This window comes from Lissotriton helveticus, chromosome 5_1 (genome assembly GCF_964261635.1).
Source record: "Lissotriton helveticus chromosome 5_1, aLisHel1.1, whole genome shotgun sequence".
Taxonomy (NCBI): domain Eukaryota; kingdom Metazoa; phylum Chordata; class Amphibia; order Caudata; family Salamandridae; genus Lissotriton; species Lissotriton helveticus.
Window position 1 is genome coordinate 387,987,041 of NC_136065.1, and position 22,919 is coordinate 388,009,959.

Genomic DNA, 22,919 nt, shown 5'->3' on the forward strand with positions numbered 1-22,919 from the left:
CGAGGAAGATGAAGACCTGAAAGCAGAGGGGACAATGTTCAAAGTCACTAGCCAGTGACCGGTGTGGAACCAGGAAGGAACCAGATGTTGTCGTCGTGATCAGGTGAAGAGTGGACGCTTGACTCTGCAGCCACGTGTCCCACGCAGGCTCTCGCTGTCGGCGGTGTCGGATCTGGATTTGGAGTCAACAGGCCTTGGCAAAGGCAACCCACGCGGTGAGTGGAAACGGCGTCTGGTGCGGACCAGGAGGGTCCGAGGTGCTCCTCTTTTGGAGGGGAGCAAGGGCCAGTCTGGAGCAACCAGACCAGCAGTGTACATTTCGTGGATCGTCGTCTAGGAGGCCACTAGCCAGCCGGCAAGTGACCAGACAGCGCGTCGAGCAGCAACCAAGCAAAAGGGCCCCACGCAGATCTCGTGGATGCTGGAGGGCTGGTCTTCGGTGCAGGAGCTGCTCGGGGCTGGGGATTCTCAATCCCCAAAGCACTTTCTCGAAGATGCCTCTGAAGTCGTGCTGGAAGCGAAGTGCCGTTTCTTCAAGATGGCCGGTCCCGCGTGTCTCGTCGCACGCACGGGTCTTAGTTGTGCTGCAGATGTGGGTAGAGGTCGGAGAGGTCTGCGAATCCAAGTCTCGTCGGGCTCTGAGGTCTGGTTCCGGCAGGAAGGACGACAAAGTGAACCGCTAGGACGCTTGATGGTGCCTGCAGTTGCAGGGTGGACACTCCTTGCCCACAGTCTTCTGTGGAGCAGAACATCAAAGTCCAGAGTTTCTTCTTTATAGAGTTGTTCAGGATAATCTGTCTTGGAATCGGACCAGCTCCTACCTTTATCCTGCTAAAGGGGGCTGCACTAGTGACTAGGTCCCTCCCATGGGTGGGACCAGGAAGGGGGGTTGTTACCCCCCCCTATCCTTTGTCCGGTTTCGCAACTGGTTTGAACCGGGGTATGCACAGGGACGCCTTGTGTGCCCCAGGCATGTCTCATTCCTTTCAGGCCTGTCCTACCTAATACACAAAATCCTGTCTGGGGTGGTGCTAGCACCTCGCAAGGCAGGAAACCCTTTGTCCAGGCCTCCCTTGCTGGAAGGACTCCCAGCAGCAGGAGGTCTGACTTGTGTCTGTGGTGGCAGCATCCATTTTGTGATGCTGCGGCTCTGCTTAACTTTAACCGGGGTTCACAGTTACATACATGTCCCTCTAAAAGGGTGGAATGCTACCCCCGTCGCCAGAACTGGCGAGGGGGTAGTATTCCAATTTGTATGACACCTTACTCGACATGTTTTGATAATGCTATTACCAAAGTTAGCAATAACCGCGAGGATTATAATGCACTTAAGAGTATATGGTATAGCGTTATCATGGAAACAGCTAAAGGACTTGGTTCCGAAAGCTGTAGACAGGCTCAGCTCATGCTAGAGCACCATCTCACATAATTCCAAGCACTCTGCCTTCAGGATTGATAAGGCCTGCCATAGGAGTGACTTATAGGAGTATATGTGTCCATTTTGGGGTTAGATATAGGTATACTATATCTACAGCAAAGGGTGATTACACCACCTTGCCCCAGCTGTCTTAGCAGCCAGTTGTGTCAGTTTGGATGGCCAGCCAGGGCTGGCATAATACATGCTGGAGCCCCTGGTAGGCCCTGGGTACACCTATGCCCTGGGTACCTAAGGTACACTGTACAGGGACTGATAAGGTGACCCAGTATCCAATTAGATATGTACCTAAGGTACATGGAGTCCATTTTAACAGAGAGAGCAGGAAGCCTGGGGTCCTGAATAGCAGGATCCCAGGCCAACTAAGTCAAAAACCAGCAAAACACTAGTAAAAAAGTTGGGGGTAACTGTGAGAAGTTGGCCTGATATATAGTGCTCACTATTCTAGTGATCACTTTGTATCATACCAAACAACCCTTATTGATGATTGGTTGTAAGTCAACCTTATTAGACCAGCTATCCTAGTAGCATGGACACGAGCAGTCTTCAGGCTAAACTCTAGAGGGAGTGTTAAGCCAGCTGTTTTACCATCACAGATACCCCTTGAACACCAAGTGAAAGGACACCACACAAGTTGTTATAAAAATATAGGATATTTATTAATAACAGTTCTACCCTGAACTCTTTGAGTCAGGGAGCTAAGCACAATACAAAACTCTTATGAAAATACTTCAAGTTGCACAATTTACACAAATGCCCGAGGGGCACGAAAAACCATATACACAAAAAGTGGAATGCGAAATACTAGCATGTAAGTAACAAGATCCAGAGGCTTCAGGATCGCTAGGACTACACTACTGAACCCTAAGGTTAGGAGCAGGAGGCCTAGGGAGATCGGGTGCAGAGTGTGCACTCTCACGCGGGAAGAAGTCTATGGATGCTAGCGTTTCTAAAGTTACTGTTTCCGGACGAATCCGACTAGGTAGACTGAAAACGACAAAGGATCTGGACACTTGGATAGTGAACCTGTGCTGGAGTACCGAAATACTTAAGTTACCTAGCCCAGGGGCCGCGGCTGCATAGGGTTCAAAAGACGTCGGGAATCCTCGTTGAAGTCTATGAAGCCTGAAAGAAGATGTTGCTGGCAGGTCGACCAGTGAAGATGTTCGGTGTGATCCAAGGCTGGATCAATGAAGGAGACGACCTGAAAGCAGAGGGGACTCAGTTCTTAATCACTAGCCAGTGATTATGTGGGCACCAGGATGGCACCAGATGAAGTCACCTCGACCAGGTGAGTGGGCGACGCTGGACTCCGCAGTCACACGGGCTAGGAGGCGTTGTCGGCGTCCAGGCTGGAGGTGCGAGCTGTCCCACGAGGCTGTCGGCGATGCTGGACTCAGGATTTGAGCAACAAACCTTGGCAAAGGCAAGCCCACGCGGTGGAGTCAAGATGGCGTCTGGAGTGGACCAGGAGGGTCCAGGGCACTTCTTGTTGGACAAGAAGCAAGGGCCAGTCTAGGGGACCTAGACCAGCGGTGAAAACGTCGTGGTACGTCGTCAAGAGGGTCACTAGCCAACGGGCAAGTGACCGGACAACGTGGCAAGCAGCAAAGAAGCAGAAGGGCCCCACGCAGATCTCGTGGATGCTGGGGGGCTGGACTTCGGTGCTGGAGCTGCTTAGGGTTAGGGCTTCTCAAACCCCAATGCACTTACTCGAGGGTCTCTCGGGGGTCGTGCTGGCGAAGCGTCGTGCAGGTCTTGAAGATGGCCGGTCCCGCGGGTCTCGTCACACCCACGAATCTCAGCTGGGCTGGATGATGTAGGTAGAGGTCAGAGATGGCAGGGAATCCGGGTCTCGTCGAGCTGGGCAGTCTTGATCCGGAGGATGGACGTGCAGCAAACCGCAAGAGCTTCAATGGTGCCTGCTGGTGTAGGGTGGCTACTCCTTAGCCACAAGGGAGAGTCTTCAGAAAAGTCAAGAGTTCCTTTCGTGGAAAGTAGTTCAAGATTCAGAATGATCTAATTTGGGAAGGGGGCCTGCTCCTACCTTTATCCTAAGAAAAGGGGCTGGCACGCGACTAAGTCCTGCCCTATGGGTGGGACCAGGAGGGGGGTTGGTTACACCCCTCTCCTTTGTCCGGTCTCTCCCCAGCTCAGGGGCTGGTGTGCCCCAGGAACTGGTTTGAGCCGGCATATGCACAGTGAGCACCGGGGTGCCACTTGCAGTCACCTTCCTTTCAGCCCTGCCTACCTGGGATACACAAAATCCTGTCTGGGATGGTGCTAGCACCGCCCCTGACAGGAAACCCTTTGTCCAGGCCTCCGTTGCTGGAAGGACTCCCAGCAGCAGGAGGGCAGACTTGTGTCTCGGTGGCAGCATCCATTTTGTGGAGCTGAGGCTGTGTCTGACTTTAACCGGGGTTCACAGTTACATACATGTCGTGTCCCTCTAGAACAGTGGAATGCTAACCCCGTCGCCAGAATTGGCGAGGGGTTAGTATTCCAATTCGTATGACACCTTACTCGACATGTTTTGATAATGCTATACCAAAGTTAGCATTTAACCGCGAGGATTATAATGCACTTAAGAGTATATGGTATAGCGTTATCATGGAACAGCTATTTGGACTTGGTTCCGCAAGCTGCAAACGGGCTCAGCTCATGCCGGAGCACCATCTCACATAATTCCAAGCACTCTGCCTTCAGGATTGATAAGGCCTGCCATAGGAGTGACTGATAGGAATATATGTGTCCATTTTAGGGTTAGATATAGGAATACTATATCTAAAGCAAAGGGTGTTTACACCACCTTGCCCCAGCTGTCATGCAGCCAGTTGTGTCTGTTTGGGTGGCCAGCCAGGGGTGGCATAATACATCCTTCCGCCCCTGGTAGGCCCTGGGTACACCTATGCCCTGGATACCTAAGGTATGCTGTACAGGGACTGATAAGGTGGCCCAGTACCAATTGGTAAAATGCACCTAAGGTACATGGTTGTAATTTAGAGAGAGAACAGCTAGGTTGTGGGTCTGATTAGCAGGCCCACAGCCAGGGAAAGTCGTAAACCAGTGAAGCAAAAAGCAAAAATCTGGGGTGGCCATGGGATTGCAGACCCCACTCTCCTACAGTAACCATAGTCCGATATCCACCTTCCTACATCCAGTGACTGTTTTTCTCTGAAATTTCTTCTAAGTGTTGATTTTTGCAAAGTAGAAATATTCCTTAAAAATCGTACCAACTACGAAAACGTTATTACTTACCTGTCTTAGGTAGAGACCCCAGTGCTGAACTTAGGAGCCCAGTACTGGGTTACAAAAGTAACAAGAACGTACTTTACCTGTGACTTGAATTTCCTCCCAAAGGATAACATTGGTGGGTTTTCACTGAAAAGTTTTCAAGTGTCAACTTTGAAAATACATTTACATTCTTTAAAAATCACAACTGTAACTAAAACGCTTTTACTTAACTGTTTACAGCTTCTGTCCCGGGACTGAATCCAGGATCCAGTCCTGTGGTTAGAAAAGTAATCCTTAAAGTAATCAACTGCATTTATGTAGAAAAACCTATTGAGCTCAATGTTAAATTGTGTTGCCTATTACAACTACTGTAGCTATTGTTCTTACAGTCTATTGCCTCTTTGCAAAGTAATTACCTAAAGTCACTCATATTGAGAAAAGTATATTTTGATACCTGTTGGTTCTAAAATAAAACCACTATATCTTTTGATATAAAACAATTGGCCTAGAGTTCAGTTCTTGAGTGTGTGAAACCTTTTGCTGACTGAGTGTGTACAACAAATGCTTTACAGTGTCCTCTGATACTGCCTTACTGCTCGACCAAGCTACCACTTTAGAGAGTAGGGTCATATCTGACTTTAATCTGTTATACCTCTGGAGACAGGGGACTCTATACACACACTGGACCTTACTTTGGTCCAGGATATATAGAGCCACTATCTTACAACTTTCTGTTGGATACTCTGACTTCCCACAGATTTCTTACCACCCATCCTTCCTCTTATGAGGAATGATAGTTGTAGATGGGTTCCTGAACAGATTCCCTTTCTGCATTTATTTGTTCCACTTAGAAGTTCAGTTTTTATGCCTGATTTTATTGATTTCTGATCTTTTTTTATGCTTAATGACACGGAAAAGGTGCCGGCACTGATGTTAATGATAGTGGCATCTTATAATGGGTACATGTTATGTCCTGAGACGATGCAAGGCTATAGATGAAGGCTGCATGAAAGCACCCAGTGGTGGTGCGGCTATTGCTTTATGAAGACTTTTCTAATCCAGTAATGTGCCTGATAAGGTGTAGAATCAATGGAAAGCTAGTCTACATCAGGAAGAATTATTACCCAAGGTAAGCAGTTTAATCATTGTTTTAAATCAACTTTAGATTTAGGCAGTAAAAAAACATTCAAATTTAAATAAGTGACTGCAATCAGTATATGAAATTTCAACGACATTCCTCATTGTGGGCCAAATATAGCTGTTTCTGCTTTTACAAGGAAATGTTGATATCCTGTTTTACATGAAAAGAGAAGTTAAAATCATTACTTAAAATGCTCAATGTGTCTGACTTTGCAAAAGTTTGGTTTACTTCGGCATTTTATACTGTATGAGCATGCAGTTTTAATTTTTTCTGCTTTGATGTCTTATCCTCATGGACAAGGCAGGTTTGGAGCTTTTGAACACCTGGAGCTGTATATGTTAACCCTCTTCCTCCTTGGTAACAGCTGAAGCGATCTGGTGACAAACCCCTGCTGGGTGGTAGTTTGTTTGAAGATGCTATTCTGTCTGCCATCACTGCCATGAATGAGCCCAAGACTTGCTCCACAACTGCAATAAAGAAGTACGTTCTAGAGAAACATCCTGCAACCAACTCAAGCTTTCAGGGTAAGTCGATTACACATGGCGGCGTTTTATTTATCAAATGCTATTGTCGAAGTTTCAGGGAGGGATACTTGACCATGGCATGTATCACAAGTTGTCCTAGAGTTATTGTGCTAAGTTGTTTTCTAATGATTTCTATTGGCATCTGTTTTCCTTTGCTATGTGCATTACGATGTCCATCCTCTCTGGTATTCTCAGCCTGTGGGGTGTTCATTCACTCGGTGACAAGACAAGGATCTACGTTTCAGAACACTGGTTCTTCATTAAGGCAGGCTACTGGACAGCAATTGGGTCCTCTGTATACATCTCTCCCTTCCCCACATAGAGCTGATAGTGGTGACCGATGCATCACTTTTGAGTTGGGGCGATCCAATGAAGTAGGTGCTGTCCTTGTAACTCGCCCATGTTTTCTGCCTTTTTGATCACCTTTTTTTTGGGGCTTTTTAGCTTGGTTAAGCATCACAACTCACCCACAGTAATCACAGTAAACGGCCTGCATGTGTTTACCGCCAGTGGCTCTTTAAGATAAAGCTGCTGTGATGCAGCAGGGGTAAGGGGCAGTTGGCTGGTCAGCTGTGCAGAGGTAGGTAGCCTGGTGTTGACTTGACTCTTCAGTGTTAGATATTGACCTGGGTAGGCCTTAAAATAATTATGGACACTTGTAGGGAAGGTCAGTATAGTTCTCCAGTATTAGGGGTGTCTTTCATAGATTCACATGCCTGAATCATTCCCCGTCGTCGGAGTGGGAGTCCCACGGTATATATAAATGCCATAAAACTTATAGCAAATATCAGAGATACCAAACCAGGAAGTAAAGTAGCACCAGCTACAGTAGAAAAAACTTCCACATTAGTGACTATCCTAGTCGTTATGTATTAGTCCAAACTGCGGCCAATCAGGCGACAGCACCCACCAGAATGTCCTCCCCAGAGGCTCAGGCTCTCAGATTTTCTACCGCACGTCGTGTGAAGGGAGTCTCCCTGTGCTCTGCTCAGTTTTTCTTCTAAATTATTAGTTTCTTCAAGTTTCACTGATGTCTTCTTCAAAATCCCTGTTCAGGGCCTGGGATTCTTGTGGGAAGCCTAGACTTTTCAAGGAAGATCCCCACAAGAAATGTTTATATTGCCTTTATCCAGACCATAAGGCAAAAGAGTGCAAGATCTGCCGGACCTTCCCCCCTAAGACCATCAGGGATAGAGAAGGACGTCTGCTACTGTGGCTCAACAGGCTCAAGGACAAGGATGACCCTTTGTCAGAGGTAGGAAGCTTTGCCTCTGGTTCTTCATCTCTTTCTACTAAGAGGAAGGCTGAAACAGAAGTTTCATCTCTAAGGGCGAAGGTGGCTAAGAAGGCTAAATCCTCTCAGGATGAGGGTCCTAGTACTTCAAGTAAACCTCTCCCTCCTACTATAGGGGATAGTACGCCCTCTAAGAAGTCTGGGAAAATACAGTTCCCAAGAAATCTTCAAAATCTGCGCCTCCTCAGTTGCCACCATTGACAATTTCAACGTCAAAAAAGGACTGTTTCCTCTCATGTGGCCACGTCTACTACCTGCACTATGACTTTCTCCTCACCAAAACCTACTCTTGTCATGTCTTCAGCTTCATCGCCTACACTGGTTCATGTCTGTAGGAAGGTAGATCCCTGACTATGGTTGCCCCCAACTTTTTGCCTGGTGTTTTGCTGGTTTTCTGACTTAGTTGACCTGGGGCCCTGCTATTCAGGACCCCAGGCCTACTGCTCTCTCTGTAAAATGGATTCCATGTACCTTAGGTACATATCTAATTGGACACTGAGTCACCTTATCAGTCCCTGTACAGTGCACCTTAGGTACCCAGGGCATAGGTGTACCCAGGGCCTACCAGGGGCTGCAGCATGTATTATGCCACCCCTGGCTGGCCATCCAAATCTGACACAACTGGCTGCATGACAGCTGGGGCAAGGTGGTGTAATCACCCTTTGCTTTAGATATAGTATTCCTATATCTAACCCTAAAATGGACACATATATTCCTATCAGTCACTCCTATGGCAGGCCTTAACAATCCTGAAGGCAGAGTGTTTGGAATAATGTGAAATGGTGCTCTGGCATGAGCTGAGCCCGTTTTCAGCTTGCGGAACCAAGTCCTAATAGCTGTTCCATGATAACGCATACCATATACTCTTAAGTGCATTATAATCCTCGCGGTTATATGCCAACTCTGGTATCGCTTTATCAAAACATGTCGAGTAAGGTGTCATACGAATTGGAATACTAACCCCTCGCCAATTCTGGCGACGGGGTTAGCATTCCACCCTTCTAGAGGGACACGACATGTATGTAACCTGTAACCCCGGTTAAAGTCAGACAGAGCCGTAGCTCCACAAAATGGATGCTGCCACCGAGACACAAGTCTGCCCTCCTGCTGCTGGGAGTCCTCCCAGCCCAGGAGGCAAGGACAAAGGGTTTCCTGCCAGGGGCGGTGCCAGCACCGTCCCAGACAGGATTTTGTGTATTCTAGGTAGGCAGGGCTTTAGAGGAAGGTGACTGCAAGTGGCACCCCGGTGCTCACTGTGCATAGGCCGGCTTGAACCAGTTCCAGGGGCACTCCAGCCCCTGATCTGGGGAAAGCCCGCCAAAGGAGAGGGGTGTAACCACCCCCCTCCTAGTCCCACCCATAGGGCAGGACTTAGTCGCGTGTGTAGGAAGGTAGATCCCTGACTATGGTTGCCCCCAACTTTTTGCCTGGTGTTTTGCTTGTTTTCTGACTTAGTTGACCTGGGGCCCTGCTATTCAGGACCCCAGGCCTACTGCTCTCTCTGTAAAATGGATTCCATGTACCTTAGGTACATATCTAATTGGATACTGAGTCACCTTATCAGTCCCTGTACAGAGTACCTTAGGTACCCAGGGCATAGGTGTACCCAGGGCCTACCAGGGGCTGCAGCATGTATTATGCCACCCCTGGCTGGCCATCCAAATCTGACACAACTGGCTGCACGACAGCTGGGGCAAGGTGGTGTAATCACCCTTTGCTATAGATATAGTATTCCTATATCTAAACCTAAATGGGCACACAGATCTCCTATCAGTCACTCCTATGGCAGGCCTTGACAATCCTGAAGGCAGAGTGCTTGGAATCGTGTGAGATAGTGCTCTGGCATGAGCTGAGCCTGTCTGCGGCTTTCGGGATCCATCCCTTAGCCGTTTCCATGATATCGCATACCATATACTCTTAAGTGCATTATAATCCTCGCGGTTATGTGCCAACTCTGGTATCGCTTTATCAATACATGTCGAGTAAGGTGTCATACGAATTGGAATACTAACCCCTCGCCAATTCTGGCGACGGGGTTAGCATTCCACCCTTCTAGAGGGACACGACATGTGTGTAACCTGTAACCCCGGTTAAAGTCAGACAGAGCCTTAGCTCCACAAAATAGATGCTGCCACCGAGACACAAGTCTGCCCTCCTGCTGCTGGGAGTCCTCCCAGCCCAGGAGGCAAGGACAAAGGGTTTCCTGCCAGGGGCGGTGCCAGCACCGTCCCAGACAGGATTTTGTGTATTCTAGGTAGGCAGGGCTTTAGAGGAAGGTGACTGCAAGTGGCACCCCGGTGCTCACTGTGCATAGGCCGTCTTGAACCAGTTCCAGGGGCACTCCAGCCCCTGATCTGGGGAAAGCCCGCCAAAGGAGAGGGGTGTAACCACCCCCCTCCTAGTCCCACCCATAGGGCAGGACTTAGTCGCGTGCCAGCCCCTTTTTACAGGATAAAGGTAGGAACTGGCCCCCTTCCAAATCAGATCATCTTTGAATCCTGAAACTACTTTCCACGAAAGGAACTCAAGACTTCTTCCCAAGATTCTCCCTTGTGACTAAGGAGTAGTCACCCTGCAGCAGCAGGCACCAACCAAGCATCGCGGTTTGTTGCCAGTCTCTCCTTCGGATCAAGACTGCTCCAGCACGACGAGAACCGGCTTCCCTGGCACCTCTGACCTCAACCTACATCATCAGCCCAGCTGTGATCCGTGGTTGTGACGAGACCTCGAGGGACCGGCCATCTTCAGAACTGCACGACGCTTGTCCAGCACGACCACCGAGTGACCCTCGACCGAGTGCTTTGGGGTAAGAGAAGCCCCGACCCTGAGCAGCTCCAGCACCGAAGTTCAGCCCCCCTGCATCCACGAGATCTGCGTGGGGCCCTTCTGCTTTTTGCTGCTCACCGCGTTGTCCAGGTCGCTTGCCCGTTGGCTAGTGGCCCTCTCACGACGCTCCACGACGACAACTACTGCTGGTCTGGTTGCTCCAGACTAGGCCTTGCTCCCCTCCAAAAGAGGAGCACCCTGGACCCTCCTGGTCCACTCAAGACGCCATTTTAGGTCCACCGCGTGGGCCTTGCATTTGCCAAGACTTGTTGCCCAATCCTGGGTCCAGCGACGTCGACAGCAAGTACCTTCGTGGGACAGCTCGCACCTCCATCCTGGTTGCCGACAACGCCTCCTGGTCCGAGAGACTGCAGAGCCCAGCAGCGCCCACTCACCTGGCTGAGGTGACTTCGTCCGGTGCCATCCTGGTGCCCACTCAAATCACTGGCTAGTGATTTAGAACTTGGTCCCCTCTGCTTACAGGTTTCTTCTTCCCTGATCCAGGCTTGGATCACCACGAACTCCTTCACTGGCCGCCTGCCAGCAACTTCTTTCTTCAGGCTCCTGGATCTTCAACGAGGGTTTCCGACGCAACTTCAACCCTATGCAGCCGCAGCCCCTGGGCTAGGTAACCTGAGTACTCCGGTGCTCCAGCATAGTCCAACACCCTAAGTGTTCGGATCCACTCTTGTTTTCGACCCACCTAGTCGGGTTCGCCCGAGAACAGTAACTTTGCAACTGCTAGCCTCCATAGACTTTTTCCCGCCTTACGCGTGAGAGTTCCCACTCTGCACACTGTGAGAGGTTGGCCTGATATGCAGTGCTCACTATTCTAGTGAACCCTATGTATCAGTCCAAACAACCCTTATTGATGATTGGTTGTAAGTCAACCTTATAGACCAGCTATCCTAGTAGCATGGATACGAGCAGTCTAAGGCTAAGACTCTAGAGGGCGTGTTAAGCCAGCTGTTTTACCATCACATTACCCCTTGAACACCAAGTGAAAGGACACCACACAAGTTGTTATGAAAATAAACAGATATTTATTCATAACAAGACTACCCTGAACTCTTTATGAGTCAGGGAGCTAAGCACACAACAAAACTCTTACGAAAATACTTTAAGTCGCACAATTTACACAAATGCCCTAGGGGCACGAAAAACCATATACTCAGTAAGTGGAATGCGAACTTGCTAGCAGGTAAGTAATACTTTTCTAGACTCAGGAATCGCTAGGCCTACAATTCTAAACACTGGGATTAGATGCAGGAGGCCTGTGGACGTCGTGTGCAGAGTGGGAACTCTCACGCGTAAGGCGGGAAAAAGTCTATGGAGGCTAGCAGTTACAAAGTTACTGTTCTCGGGCGAACCCGACTAGGTGGGTCGAAAACGGGAGTGGATCCGAGCACTTAGGGTGTTGGACTATGCTGGAGCACCGGAGTACTCAGGTTACCTAGCCCAGGGGCTGCGGCTGCATAGGGTTGAAGTTGCGTCGGAAACCCTCGTTGAAGATCCAGGAGCCTGAAGAAAGAAGTTGCTGGCAGGCGACCAGTGAAGAAGTTCGTGGTGATCCAAGCCTGGATCAGGGAAGAAGAAACCTGTAAGCAGAGGGGACCAAGTTCTGAATCACTAGCCAGTGATTTGAGTGGGCACCAGGATGGCACCGGACGAAGTCACCTCAGCCAGGTGAGTGGGCGCTGCTGGGCTCTGCAGTCTCTCGGACCAGGAGGCGTTGTCTGCGACCAGGATGGAGGTGCGAGCTGTCCCACGAAGGTTCTTGCTGTCGACGTCGCTGGACCCAGGATTGGGCAACAAGTCTTGGCAAATGCAAGGCCCACGCGGTGGACCTAAAATGGCGTCTTGAGTGGACCAGGAGGGTCCAGGGTGCTCCTCTTTTGGAGGGGAGCAAGGGCTAGTCTGGAGCAACCAGACCAGCAGTGTTCGTCGTCGTGGAGCGTCGTGAGAGGGCCACTAGCCAACGGGCAAGCGACCTGGACAACGCGGTTGGCAGCAAAGAGCAGAAGGGCCCCACGCAGATCTCGTGGATGCAGGGGGGCTGAATTTCGGTGCTGGAGCTGCTCAGGGTCGGGGCTTCTCTTACCCCAAAGCACTCAGTCGAGGGTCACTCGGGAGTCGTGCTGGACAAGCGTCGGGCAGTTCTGAAGATGGCCGGTCCCTCGAGGTCTCGTCACACCCACGGATCACAGCTGGGCTGATGATGTAGGTTGAGGTCAGAGGTGCCAGGGAAGCCGGTTCTCGTCGTGCTGGAGCAGTCTTGATCCGAAGGAGAGACTGGCAACAAACCACGATTCTTGGTTGGTGCCTGCTGCTGCAGGGTGACTACTCCTTAGTCACAAGGGAGAAATCTTGAGAAGAGTCTTGAGTTCCTTCTTGCAGAAAGTAGTTTCAGGATTCAAAGATGATCTTATTTGGAAGGGGGCCAGTTCCTACCTTTATCCTGCAAAAAGGGGCTGGCACGCGACTAAGTCCTGCCCTATGGGTGGGACTAGGAGGGGGGTGGTTACACCCCTCTCCTTTGGCGGGCTTTCCCCAGGCCAGGGGCTGGAGTGCCCCTGGAACTGGTTTCAGCCGGCCTATGCACAGTGAGCACCGGGGTGCCACTTGCAGTCACCTTCCTCTAAAGCCCTGCCTACCTAGGATACACAAAATCCTGTCTGGGACGGTGCTGGCACCGCCCCTGGCAGGAAACCCTTTGTCCTTGCCTCCTGGGCTGGGAGGACTCCCAGCAGCAGGAGGGCAGACTTGTGTCTCGGTGGCAGCATCCATTTTGTGGAGCTAAGGCTCTGTTTGACTTTAACCGGGGTTACAGGCTACATACATGTCGTGTCCCTCTAGAAGGGTGGAATGCTAACCCCGTCGCCAGAATTGGCGAGGGGTTAGTATTCCAATTCGTATGACACCTTACTCGACATGTTTTGATAAAGCGATACCAGAGTTGGCATATAACCGCGAGGATTATAATGCACTTAAGAGTATATGGTATGCGATATCATGGAAACGGCTAAGGGATGGATCCCGAAAGCCGCAGACAGGCTCAGCTCATGCCAGAGCACTATCTCGCACGATTCCAAGCACTCTGCCTTCAGGATTGTTAAGGCCTGCCATAGGAGTGACTGATAGGAGATCTGTGTGTCCATTTTTAGGGTTAGATATAGGTATACTATATCTAAAGCAAAGGGTGATTACACCACCTTGCCCCAGCTGCCGTGCAGCCAGTTGTGTCAGATCTGGATGGCCAGCCAGGGGTGGCATAATACATGCTGCAGCCCCTGGTAGGCCCTGGTTACACCTATGCCCTGGGTACCTAAGGTACACTGTACAGGGACTGATAAGGTGACTCAGTATCCAATTAGATATGTACCTAGGGTACATGGAATCCATTTTACAGAGAGAGCAGTAGGCCTGGGGTCCTGAATAGCAGGGCCCCAGGTCAACTAAGTCAGAAAACCAGCAAAACACCAGGCAAAAAGTTGGGGGCAACCATAGTCAGGGATCTGCCTTCCTACATAACCCCCCCCCCCCCCCCCCAAACCAAAGGAGATAAGGCTATCCTTGCCAGGTAAGCCTATATTGCCTGAGTGGCCATATAAGGAAGTACCAGCACTGGCATGGTTACCCCCTATCTCATGGTCCACTAAGCAATCCCTCACCCTAAGGGTGTCTGAGGGTCTCCGAGGGTCTCCACTATAGGGAATCTCTACCTGTGGTGTGTTTTGGCAAAGTAAAAGGCTGGTGCTGAAATGGAGTACTGAAGTGAGGCTCCACTAATTTTGGGCTCAGCTTCCTCCAATCATTCTCCACCATAGAGGCCTTTCTTTCCAAGACTGAGTTGTTTTGGGCTCTCGGGGTCAACCTCTGGCTACCTACAGCTGGAGGTTGGGTCCCTCTGTTTGGCTTACTGGAGGGACAGGTCAGGTTTGGGGCCCTCAGGTCCCAGGTTTGGCTGTGCCCAACAGTGTCCATCTGTGGGAGGTCCCTAACTAAATTTAAGGGGGATCCCTCAGGAGTCTGTTTTATTTTCACTTGGCTAGGATTACTAGCTTCAGTGCCCTTAATCTGTTGATTGGGAAGTTCTTTTGGACAGGGGGCCCTTTGGGGTCCACCACTGGCCTCCCTGACCTCTACAGCCCTGGGCTGACTGAGGCAGGGTAGAGAGGGGCAGGTTACCTGCTCCAGACTGGGTCCCACCTTGGAAGGGTCCACTGACATCAGGGGTTCTGCCAGGCTAGGCCTGACTACCTCTGTGGCAGTTTCTTCACAAGGGGTCAGATCAGTTCCCTGAGGAGGCTGACCCTTTCCTAAAGTCTGGTGGGAGGGAGATTTCTCTTCCTCCTCAATGCTCTCTGTCTGAGTGGAGTGATCCATAGTTTCAGGCTTCACAACACTATCATCTGTCTGAGTTTGAGCTGTGGCCATCACAACTCTCCCAACCTTTTCAGGAGGGGGCTCAGTTTGGGTGTGGGCTGTGACCATCACAGCCTTGACAACCTGTTCTGGGAAGGAAGTTGTCTGAGATTGGGCTGTGACTGGCACAGCCCTCCTGACCTGTTCAGGGAGGACAGGACATCTTGGACTGGGGCTGTGGCTATCACTGCCCCACTAACCTTACCATGGAAGTTTACCATTTTAGAATGGGTTTCTTGCTCTACTTCAGCCCAGGCTGAGAGCTCTAAATCATTCCCCAGTAGGCAATCTACAGGCAAGTTTGATGACACTGCCACTCTCTTGTGGCCAGTGACACCTCCCCAGCTGAGATTGACCACTGCCATGGGATGATCTCTCTGCACTCCATCAATATTGGTCACCTGGTATGTGGCACCAGGTAAAAGTTGCCTTGAGGGGACTAGACTCTCAGTCACCATAGTGATGCTAGCCCCTGTATCTCTATAGGCCTCAACTTTTATACCATTGATGAGGGGCTCCTGTCTGTACTTGCCCAAAGTGTTGGGACAAGTTGTGAAGTTGGCAAACCCCATGCCAGTCTCACAGACAAGAGTATCTAAGTTTGGGGACCTGGTTAGGCCAGAGTCCCCAGGAACTCCCAAAGTAAATGCACCCAAATTCTTGGGGGCACTCCCACCACCTGGGGGATTACTACTAGTAGTAACAGGAGGTTTGGGAATGTTACTTGGGGGTATATTCTCCTTATTGTTATTCTTTGGGCAACTGCTGTCATTTTTCAAATGACCCACCTGTTTACAGGGATAACAATAAGGTTTCTTCTGGTTATTAGAAGGATTCTGGGACCCACCCCCCTTAGAGGATTTTTGGGGGCCTGATGTGGTTTGATCTGGAGATTTATTCCCACCCTTCTCTTGAGGCTTGGTTGATTCCTTTTTCTGGTCACCACCTTGGTTCTTGGGCCTAATCCTGGTTCTGACCCATTTGTCTGCCCTCTTACCCAATTCTTGTGGAGAGGTCAGATCAGAGTCTACCAGGTGCTGGTGTAATAACTGGTTCTGACAATTATTTAAGACTTGCTCTCTCATAATAAGATTATATAATCCTGTGAAGTCAGTAACCTTGCTACCCAGTAGCCAGCCTTCCAAAGCCTTAGTGGCACAATCAACAAAGTCAGACCAGTCCTGAGACGGAGTTTTCTGGGTGTCTCTGAACAACAACCTGTACTGCTCAGTGGTTAAGCCAAACCCATCAACCAGTGCATTTTTCAGGACCTGGTAATTATTAGCATCCTCAACTCTAGTAGTGAGGAGCTTATCTCTACCTTTGCCATCAAAGGAGAGCCACAGTATAGCTGCCCACTGACTTTGGGGGATGCACTGTACAGTGCAGGCCCTCTCCAAAGCAGCCATCCATTTCTGGATGTCATCCCCTTGTTTAAAGGGGGGCACTATCTTTGTCAGGTGTTTAGTATCTAATCCCTTCTCTTTTTCTCTTGGGAGATTGCTGCCACCAGTGGGAGCTAACCCACTCATCTGCTGCTCTCTAGCAAAGGCAAGCTTCTCTTTGGCCAGGGCAAGTTCTTCCCTTTCAATCCTCAGTTTAGCTGGTCTCATCCTTGCTTCATGCTCTCTTCTCTGAGGGGAAGTCAATCTCCTTTGTGGAGAGTTCCCTCTCCTCTGAGAAGAGGCATTAGAGTGCAGAGATCTAATGGAGTCCCTAGAAAGAGATCTATCTCTCCTAACTCCAAGGTTAGGCCTCATCAGGGTCAGTACTGGGGGTCCCCCAGATCCTTCCCCAAGTAGGTCTAAGTTGGCCCTAGTGAGTCTGCTGACTAACTCAGGACCCTTGTTTGCCTCACCCTCAGAGAGTTCCTCTAGATCCTCCTCCTCAACTGCATTTACAGTGTTGTGGAGGTCTGGATCCCCAGTGGTACCCTCTAAGGCTGGCATATTCCCATCTAGCTGAGAAATCTTTCTCGCATCATATGTCTCTAAGAGACCTATCAGAAAGGGAATGGTGGGGTTAGACCCCTGTTTCAGTTTCCTGGAGGTACACACCTGTCTCATCTCCTGGAAACTGAGAGCTGCATATCTTGAAGTGACCTGTGGAGGGTCAACTGCCACAAGGGGAGTCTCAGTAGACTCTCCCTGGGTAGACATACTTTTCTAGTGAGGTGTAAGTGGTGCACTTACCTACACTATATGTTTGCCTACTGATCCCTTGCTAGAGTTGTAGTTTAGGGTGTGCTAGGCCCTAGGAGCTACAACAGCTGGTTCAGTAGAACTCAGAGTATTCTAAGCTAAGTTATATGTACCTTAGTACTTATGTGATCTTTCACAAGATATTCTTAGGATATGTGTGGTAAAACAAACAGCAAGCTCAAATCCCAACCGCTGCTCACCAATGTGAGAAGTTGGCCTGATATGCAGTGCTCACTATTCTAGTGATCACTATGTATCAGTCCAAACAACCCTTATTGATGATTGGTTGTAAGTCAACCTTATAGACCAGCTATCCTAGTAGCATGGATACAAGCAGTCTAAGGCTAAGACTCTAGAGGGCGTGTTAAGCCAGGTGTTTTACCATCACATTACCCCTTGAACACCAAGTGAAAGGACACCACACAAGTTGTTATGAAAATAAATGTATATTTATTTCTAACAAGTCTACCCTGAACTCTTTATGAGTCAGGGAGCTAAGCACAATACAAAACTCTTGAGAAAATACTTTAAGTCGCACAATTTACACAAATGCCCTAGGGGCACGAAAAACCATATATTAAAAAAGTGGAATGCGAATTACTAGCAGGTAAGTAACTATTCTCAATGACTTTAGGAACGCTAGTCCTACAATGCTAAACACTTAGATTAGTTGCAGAAGGCCTGTGGACGTCGTGTGCAGAGTGGAAACTCTCACGCGTAAGGCGGGAAAAAGTCTATGGAGGCTAGTAAAGACAAAGTTCTCTTCCAGGGGATCCTCATCAATAGTCATAAGCATTAGAATATTCCCGCCCATGCGCGGGACCCCGGAAACAATATATTATATGTGCCCCACATATATATAGACATATATATATATAAATATATATATATATAAAAATAAGCAATTGCAGCCAAATAAAACAATAGAGCTGGAATATGCCGTGAAGAATTTCCACCATACAGTGTATTTAGCATTAGAAACATGAGAAACAACACCAATGCTTGTTTAGAAACTGTTTTAATGCTTAGAAAACAGTAGAAATTCTCATAACACACTGTAAGCATATACAGCTCCCAGGCTGCATTGCAAATTCCCAGTCTAAAAAGACTGAAAAGCTAACCTGTAGCTGAATGTACTAAAACTGACGCTGTGCCTTTAAGGCACCTCTGCCCCTAGCTTCCCATCATGCCTCAGGGGTTACAGTTAGGTCAGTTGTTCTTTCCGGCTCCTTCAGGAAGGACCCTGGATACACAGCTCCACACTTTTCTGCCTTTTTCAGTCAGAAAATCTTCTATAGAACAATTTTTTGATTTACTTTGACTTTTAACATCAGGGTCAAGTAAATAGCTGCTTAGCAGTCGATTTTTTTGTGAGATTTTCCTGTCAGGATGCCCTCATTATTTGATGATTGCCCTGCTTGTGGCCACAAGAAGGCAAGAACAGACTCTCATGAGGTCTGTATTTTATGTTTGCCAGAGGATCATGATCTTCACATTGTAAAAATCTGTCTGACAGGACTCTTAAAGACAGAGAGAGGAACAGGCTCTTTTGTCTGGCCCAGAGATCCATGAGAGGAAGATCTACAGAGAGGAAGAGTTCAAAGAGACCCAGAACTCCCTCCAAAGGCAAGTCAGAGCGTCCATCAACCTCAGCGCCGGGCTCGGCGCTGAAAAAACGACATCTGATGGACAGTTCGAGAGAAAAAGCTCCGTCGACGTCGGGACCGGCGTCGATGAGGGAGTCGTCGTCGAAAAGTTCACCGACGACGAAGAAAGCTCCGCCGTCGTCAACTAGGCGACGATCGGCGTCGAGAGAAGCCACGAGATCGCCGTCGACGAGAAGATCGGCGTCAAGATTTAAATCACCTCCGCCGTCGTCATTCAGGCGACGATCGGCGTCGAGGCACAGATCACACCCGCCGTCGTCTCAACGTCGACAGGCTTCTAAGAGTGTGACACCTCCGCCGACGTCTCCACGGAGGCGCTCGGCGTCGAGGAGTAGGAGCCCCCTCGGACGCTCGCCGTCGAGGAAGGGATCGTCATCGACGGCACGTCGGCGCTCGACGTCGCATGTCAGGTCAACGTCGAGGGCATCGTCGACGACAGGACAACGTCGATTGACTTTTCCGTCGCCGACAGACCAAGGTCGGTCGACGTCGAGACCTCCGTCGACGGCAGGGCAACGCCGTTCGACGTAGAGACCTCCGTCGACGGCAGAACGACGCCGTTCGACGTCGAGGGAGAAGACTCCGTCGTCGGCTCGTCATCGCCGATCGACGTCGAGGGACCACAGGTCAACGTCGAAGCATTCAACGTCGAAGGTGATCACTCCGTCGACTCCGCAGAGGCGTTTGACTTCGAGGGAAAGGCTTTTGAGGCGTCCTCCAACACCGGTGAGACGGAGATCTCCTTCAGTGCCTTCAACAGTCCTAGTGACACAATCTGCTTCGCTCCATTCCTCCTTAAGTGCCTCTGGTTCATCGAGGTCCTCTTCTAGGAGTAGGAGTCCTGTGCAAAAGAGTCCCCAGCGGCGGTACATCACACAGGCAAGACTCTCGCCAAGATGGTATGGTCCGTTAAGTAAATGGAAGGATTCTGGAGCAACGGAGAGACTACAAAGGTACTTGAGTCCAGTCCACAGGTCCCCTCTTCAGCAGCTGGCAGAAGAGGCAGATGGACAGAGTCCTGCCATTCACCGATCACGCTCACGAGAGAGAAGAGCGGACAGATCGCATACCCCCAGGGTCTCCCGATCACCAAGGAGGGAACAACCCAGATCTCGAACACCGAGAAAGGAGGTACGGACTGAGAGATCGAGACGTTCTCCTCGAAGGGAGGAACGACCTAGGACACCAGTGAGGAAGGGGAATTCTCACCACAGGAGAAGAAGAACTCCATCATCCTCCTCTTCTTCTTCATCTAGATCTTCTAAAGGGGATTACTCTCCAACGCTGGCAGACAGTCCTCGCTCAAGAGCTTCCCCTCTTGACGACGTCAACACGTATCTGGACGTCTTGCAAAGGGGTGCTCACAAACTTAATATAGAGATGGCTATTCCAGAGGTGTCCACTACTGTGATTTTTGAGACCCTTCATCACAAATCATATACACGGCCTTTGCTCCCATTGGTTCCAGGGATAATGGACCCAATCAAAGAGGTTTTCCTCACGCCAGCAGCGATCAGGGCAGTACCGGCACGTATCCAGAAGAAATATAGGCCGGCCGACTCAGATCCTATCTTTGTTAAAGGAGAGCCTGCGGCGGACTCAGTTATAGTAGCCTCAGCTAGGAAGAATCACACAGTCGCTCCTTCTTCGTCAGTTCCTCCTGACAAAGACAGCAAGACGCAAGATTCTTGGGGTCGCAAGGTATGCAGCACAGCAGCTTCATCCCTGAAAGTCTCTAGTGCATCAGCCCTTCTGGGAAGGTACGATAGAGCCCTATGGGACTCCATGGAACGATTCAAAGGGAAATTGCCCAAGGAGGACCAGAAGGACTTTGAGGAGACGATGACGGAGGGCTGTTTGGTGGCAAACCAAATGATTAGTTCATCAGCGGATAACGCCCTTCTAGCAGGACATGCCTACTCACATGGGATATGTGCGAGGAGATCCTCTTGGCTACGTTTAACTGGACTCAAACCAGATGCCCAGCAGCGCATCCTCAATCTACCTTTTTCCGGATCTTCACTCTTCGGGGAGCATGCCGATCAGGAAATGACCCGCATGAAAACTGAGTTAGACACAGTGAAGGCAGTTGGTCTGGAAAAACAGAAAGGGCCGTTCAAACGACGCTTCAAGACCAACAAGAACCGGGGAGGCCAACAGAGGGTTCAAACCCCTCAATGGTCTCAAAGCAAGCCACAAGGAAAGCCGCAATACAGAGGAGGAAGGTCGAGCAGAGGCAGAGGCGGACATCATCAGTCCTCTACCACGCCTAGAGGAGGCAAGGCCTGAGCAGTGGCTTCCTCTGGCGCCGTTACCCACTCCAGTGGGAGGAAGTGCTGCACAACACCTGGCAGAGTGGGTCAGCATCACAAAAGATCGGTGGGTGCTGAATATACTGCGCAATGGATATGCGCTACGTTTCTGGAAGAAACCACAACCGATTCCTCCAAAAAAGTCTCGCTCGTACCAACTAGAGCTCCTCAAAAGGGAAGTGAGCGTCCTCTGAAAGAAAAACGCAATCGAAGAGGTACCCCTATCCCAAAGGGGGAAAGGAGTGTACTCAAGATATTTCCTTGTCCCCAAAAAAGACCAAGAAGGAAAATTCAGACCGATTTTGGATCTTCGACTCCTCAACAAAGTGGTGGTCAAAGAGAAGTTTCGCATGTTGGCACTCCACCAAATATGTCCTCATCTACAAACCGGAGATTGGATGTGTTCGGTGGATTTACAAGACGCGTACTTCCACATTCCTATTACACCAGGTCATCGAACGTACTTGAGGTTCCTGGTAGGGACCAAGCATTACCAGTTCAAAGTGCTTCCTTTCGGACTCAAATCCGCACCAAGGGTCTTCACCAAGTGCATGGCAGTGGTAGCGGCGTGTCTACACAAAAAAGGTCTCTTTGTGTACCCATATCTAGACGACTGGCTCCTGAAGAGTCCGTCCCCTCGTCAAGCCACCAAAGACTGTCACCTGTGTCTCCCAACAACTACACAGGCTCGGCCTCCACGTGAACATAGAAAAATCGGTCCTGCAGCCCACGCAAACTATCCACTATCTGGGAGCAGTTCTAGACACAAAGTTAGGAAGAGCGTTTCCTTCGCAGGAGAGACTGTCTTCCATGGGGCACAAATACAAAAAGTTACTTCAGTTTCCTCGTCCAAAGGTGCGAGAAGTAGCGTCTCTATTGGGCTCCATGGCGTCCTGCATCTTCCTAATACCGAACGCCAGGTTGAGGATGCGGCCTCTACAAGAGTCTGTGGAGGATCAGTGGGACCAAGCGTCTGGAGATTGGGAGGATCGAATCATCCTGTCTCAAGCAGCACTGACCTCAATACAGTGGTGGACTCGCCCTCGGAATGTCCTGCAGGGAGTCCCTTTTCAGCAACCTCTTCCTTCGCTGTCTGTGGTAACGGACGCATCTCTAGAAGGCTGGGGTGCGCACATGGGTCATCTTCAGATTCAGGGTCGCTGGTCGACCAAACTTCAGACATGCCACATCAACATGCTGGAGCTTCGAGCAGTTCATCTGGCGCTCAAAGCGTTCTTTCCAGCAATAACAACGGACAAAATCCTGGTTCAGACGGACAACACTACAACTATGTTCTATCTGAACAAGCAGGGAGGAACTCGATCTCGCCCTCTGTCTCTAGAGGCCCAGACAATCTGGCACTGGCTTCTGGCTCGGGGACTGTCGGTGGTGGCAGTACACCTTCCAGGCGAGCTAAACACAAAAGCGGACGCACTCAGCAGGCACTTCGAAGATCAGCCAGACTGGGTGCTAAACGACGAAGTAGTCGAAGAACTCTTCCGTTGCTGGGGTCGTCCAGACATAGACTTATTTGCGGACGACGAAAACGCCAAATGCCACGCCTTCGCGTCCAGGTTCCACCGGCCAGGGACGCAAGGGAACGCTCTCCTGCTGGAGTGGACAGGAATGTTCGCTTATGCTTTTCCCCCTCTGGCACTGATTCCGAAGGTGGTGGCCAAGCTCATCAGATCGAGCATGGACATGATCCTAATTGCTCCGGATTGGCCGCGACAATGGTGGTATCCAGACCTGTTACATCTGTCGCTGTGTTCACACAGACGTCTGCCGTGCAGGCCAGACCTGCTGAGCAAGATGAACGGGAGGATCCTGCATCCCAACCTCCCGTCGCTGAACCTGACT

The 22,919-nt window shown here is 50.0% G+C and overlaps 1 protein-coding gene across 1 annotated transcript in view; it reads left to right on the forward strand.

The window, feature by feature from the left end:
• The window catches only part of HP1BP3 (heterochromatin protein 1 binding protein 3), a 704,364-nt gene that overhangs the window by 600,248 nt on the left and 81,197 nt on the right, over positions 1–22,919 (forward strand). The window contains exon 9 of the mRNA XM_078642573.1: positions 6,175–6,334. Within this exon, the coding sequence (XP_078498699.1) occupies positions 6,175–6,334 (160 nt within the window). The remainder of the gene's footprint in view (positions 1–6,174; positions 6,335–22,919) is intronic.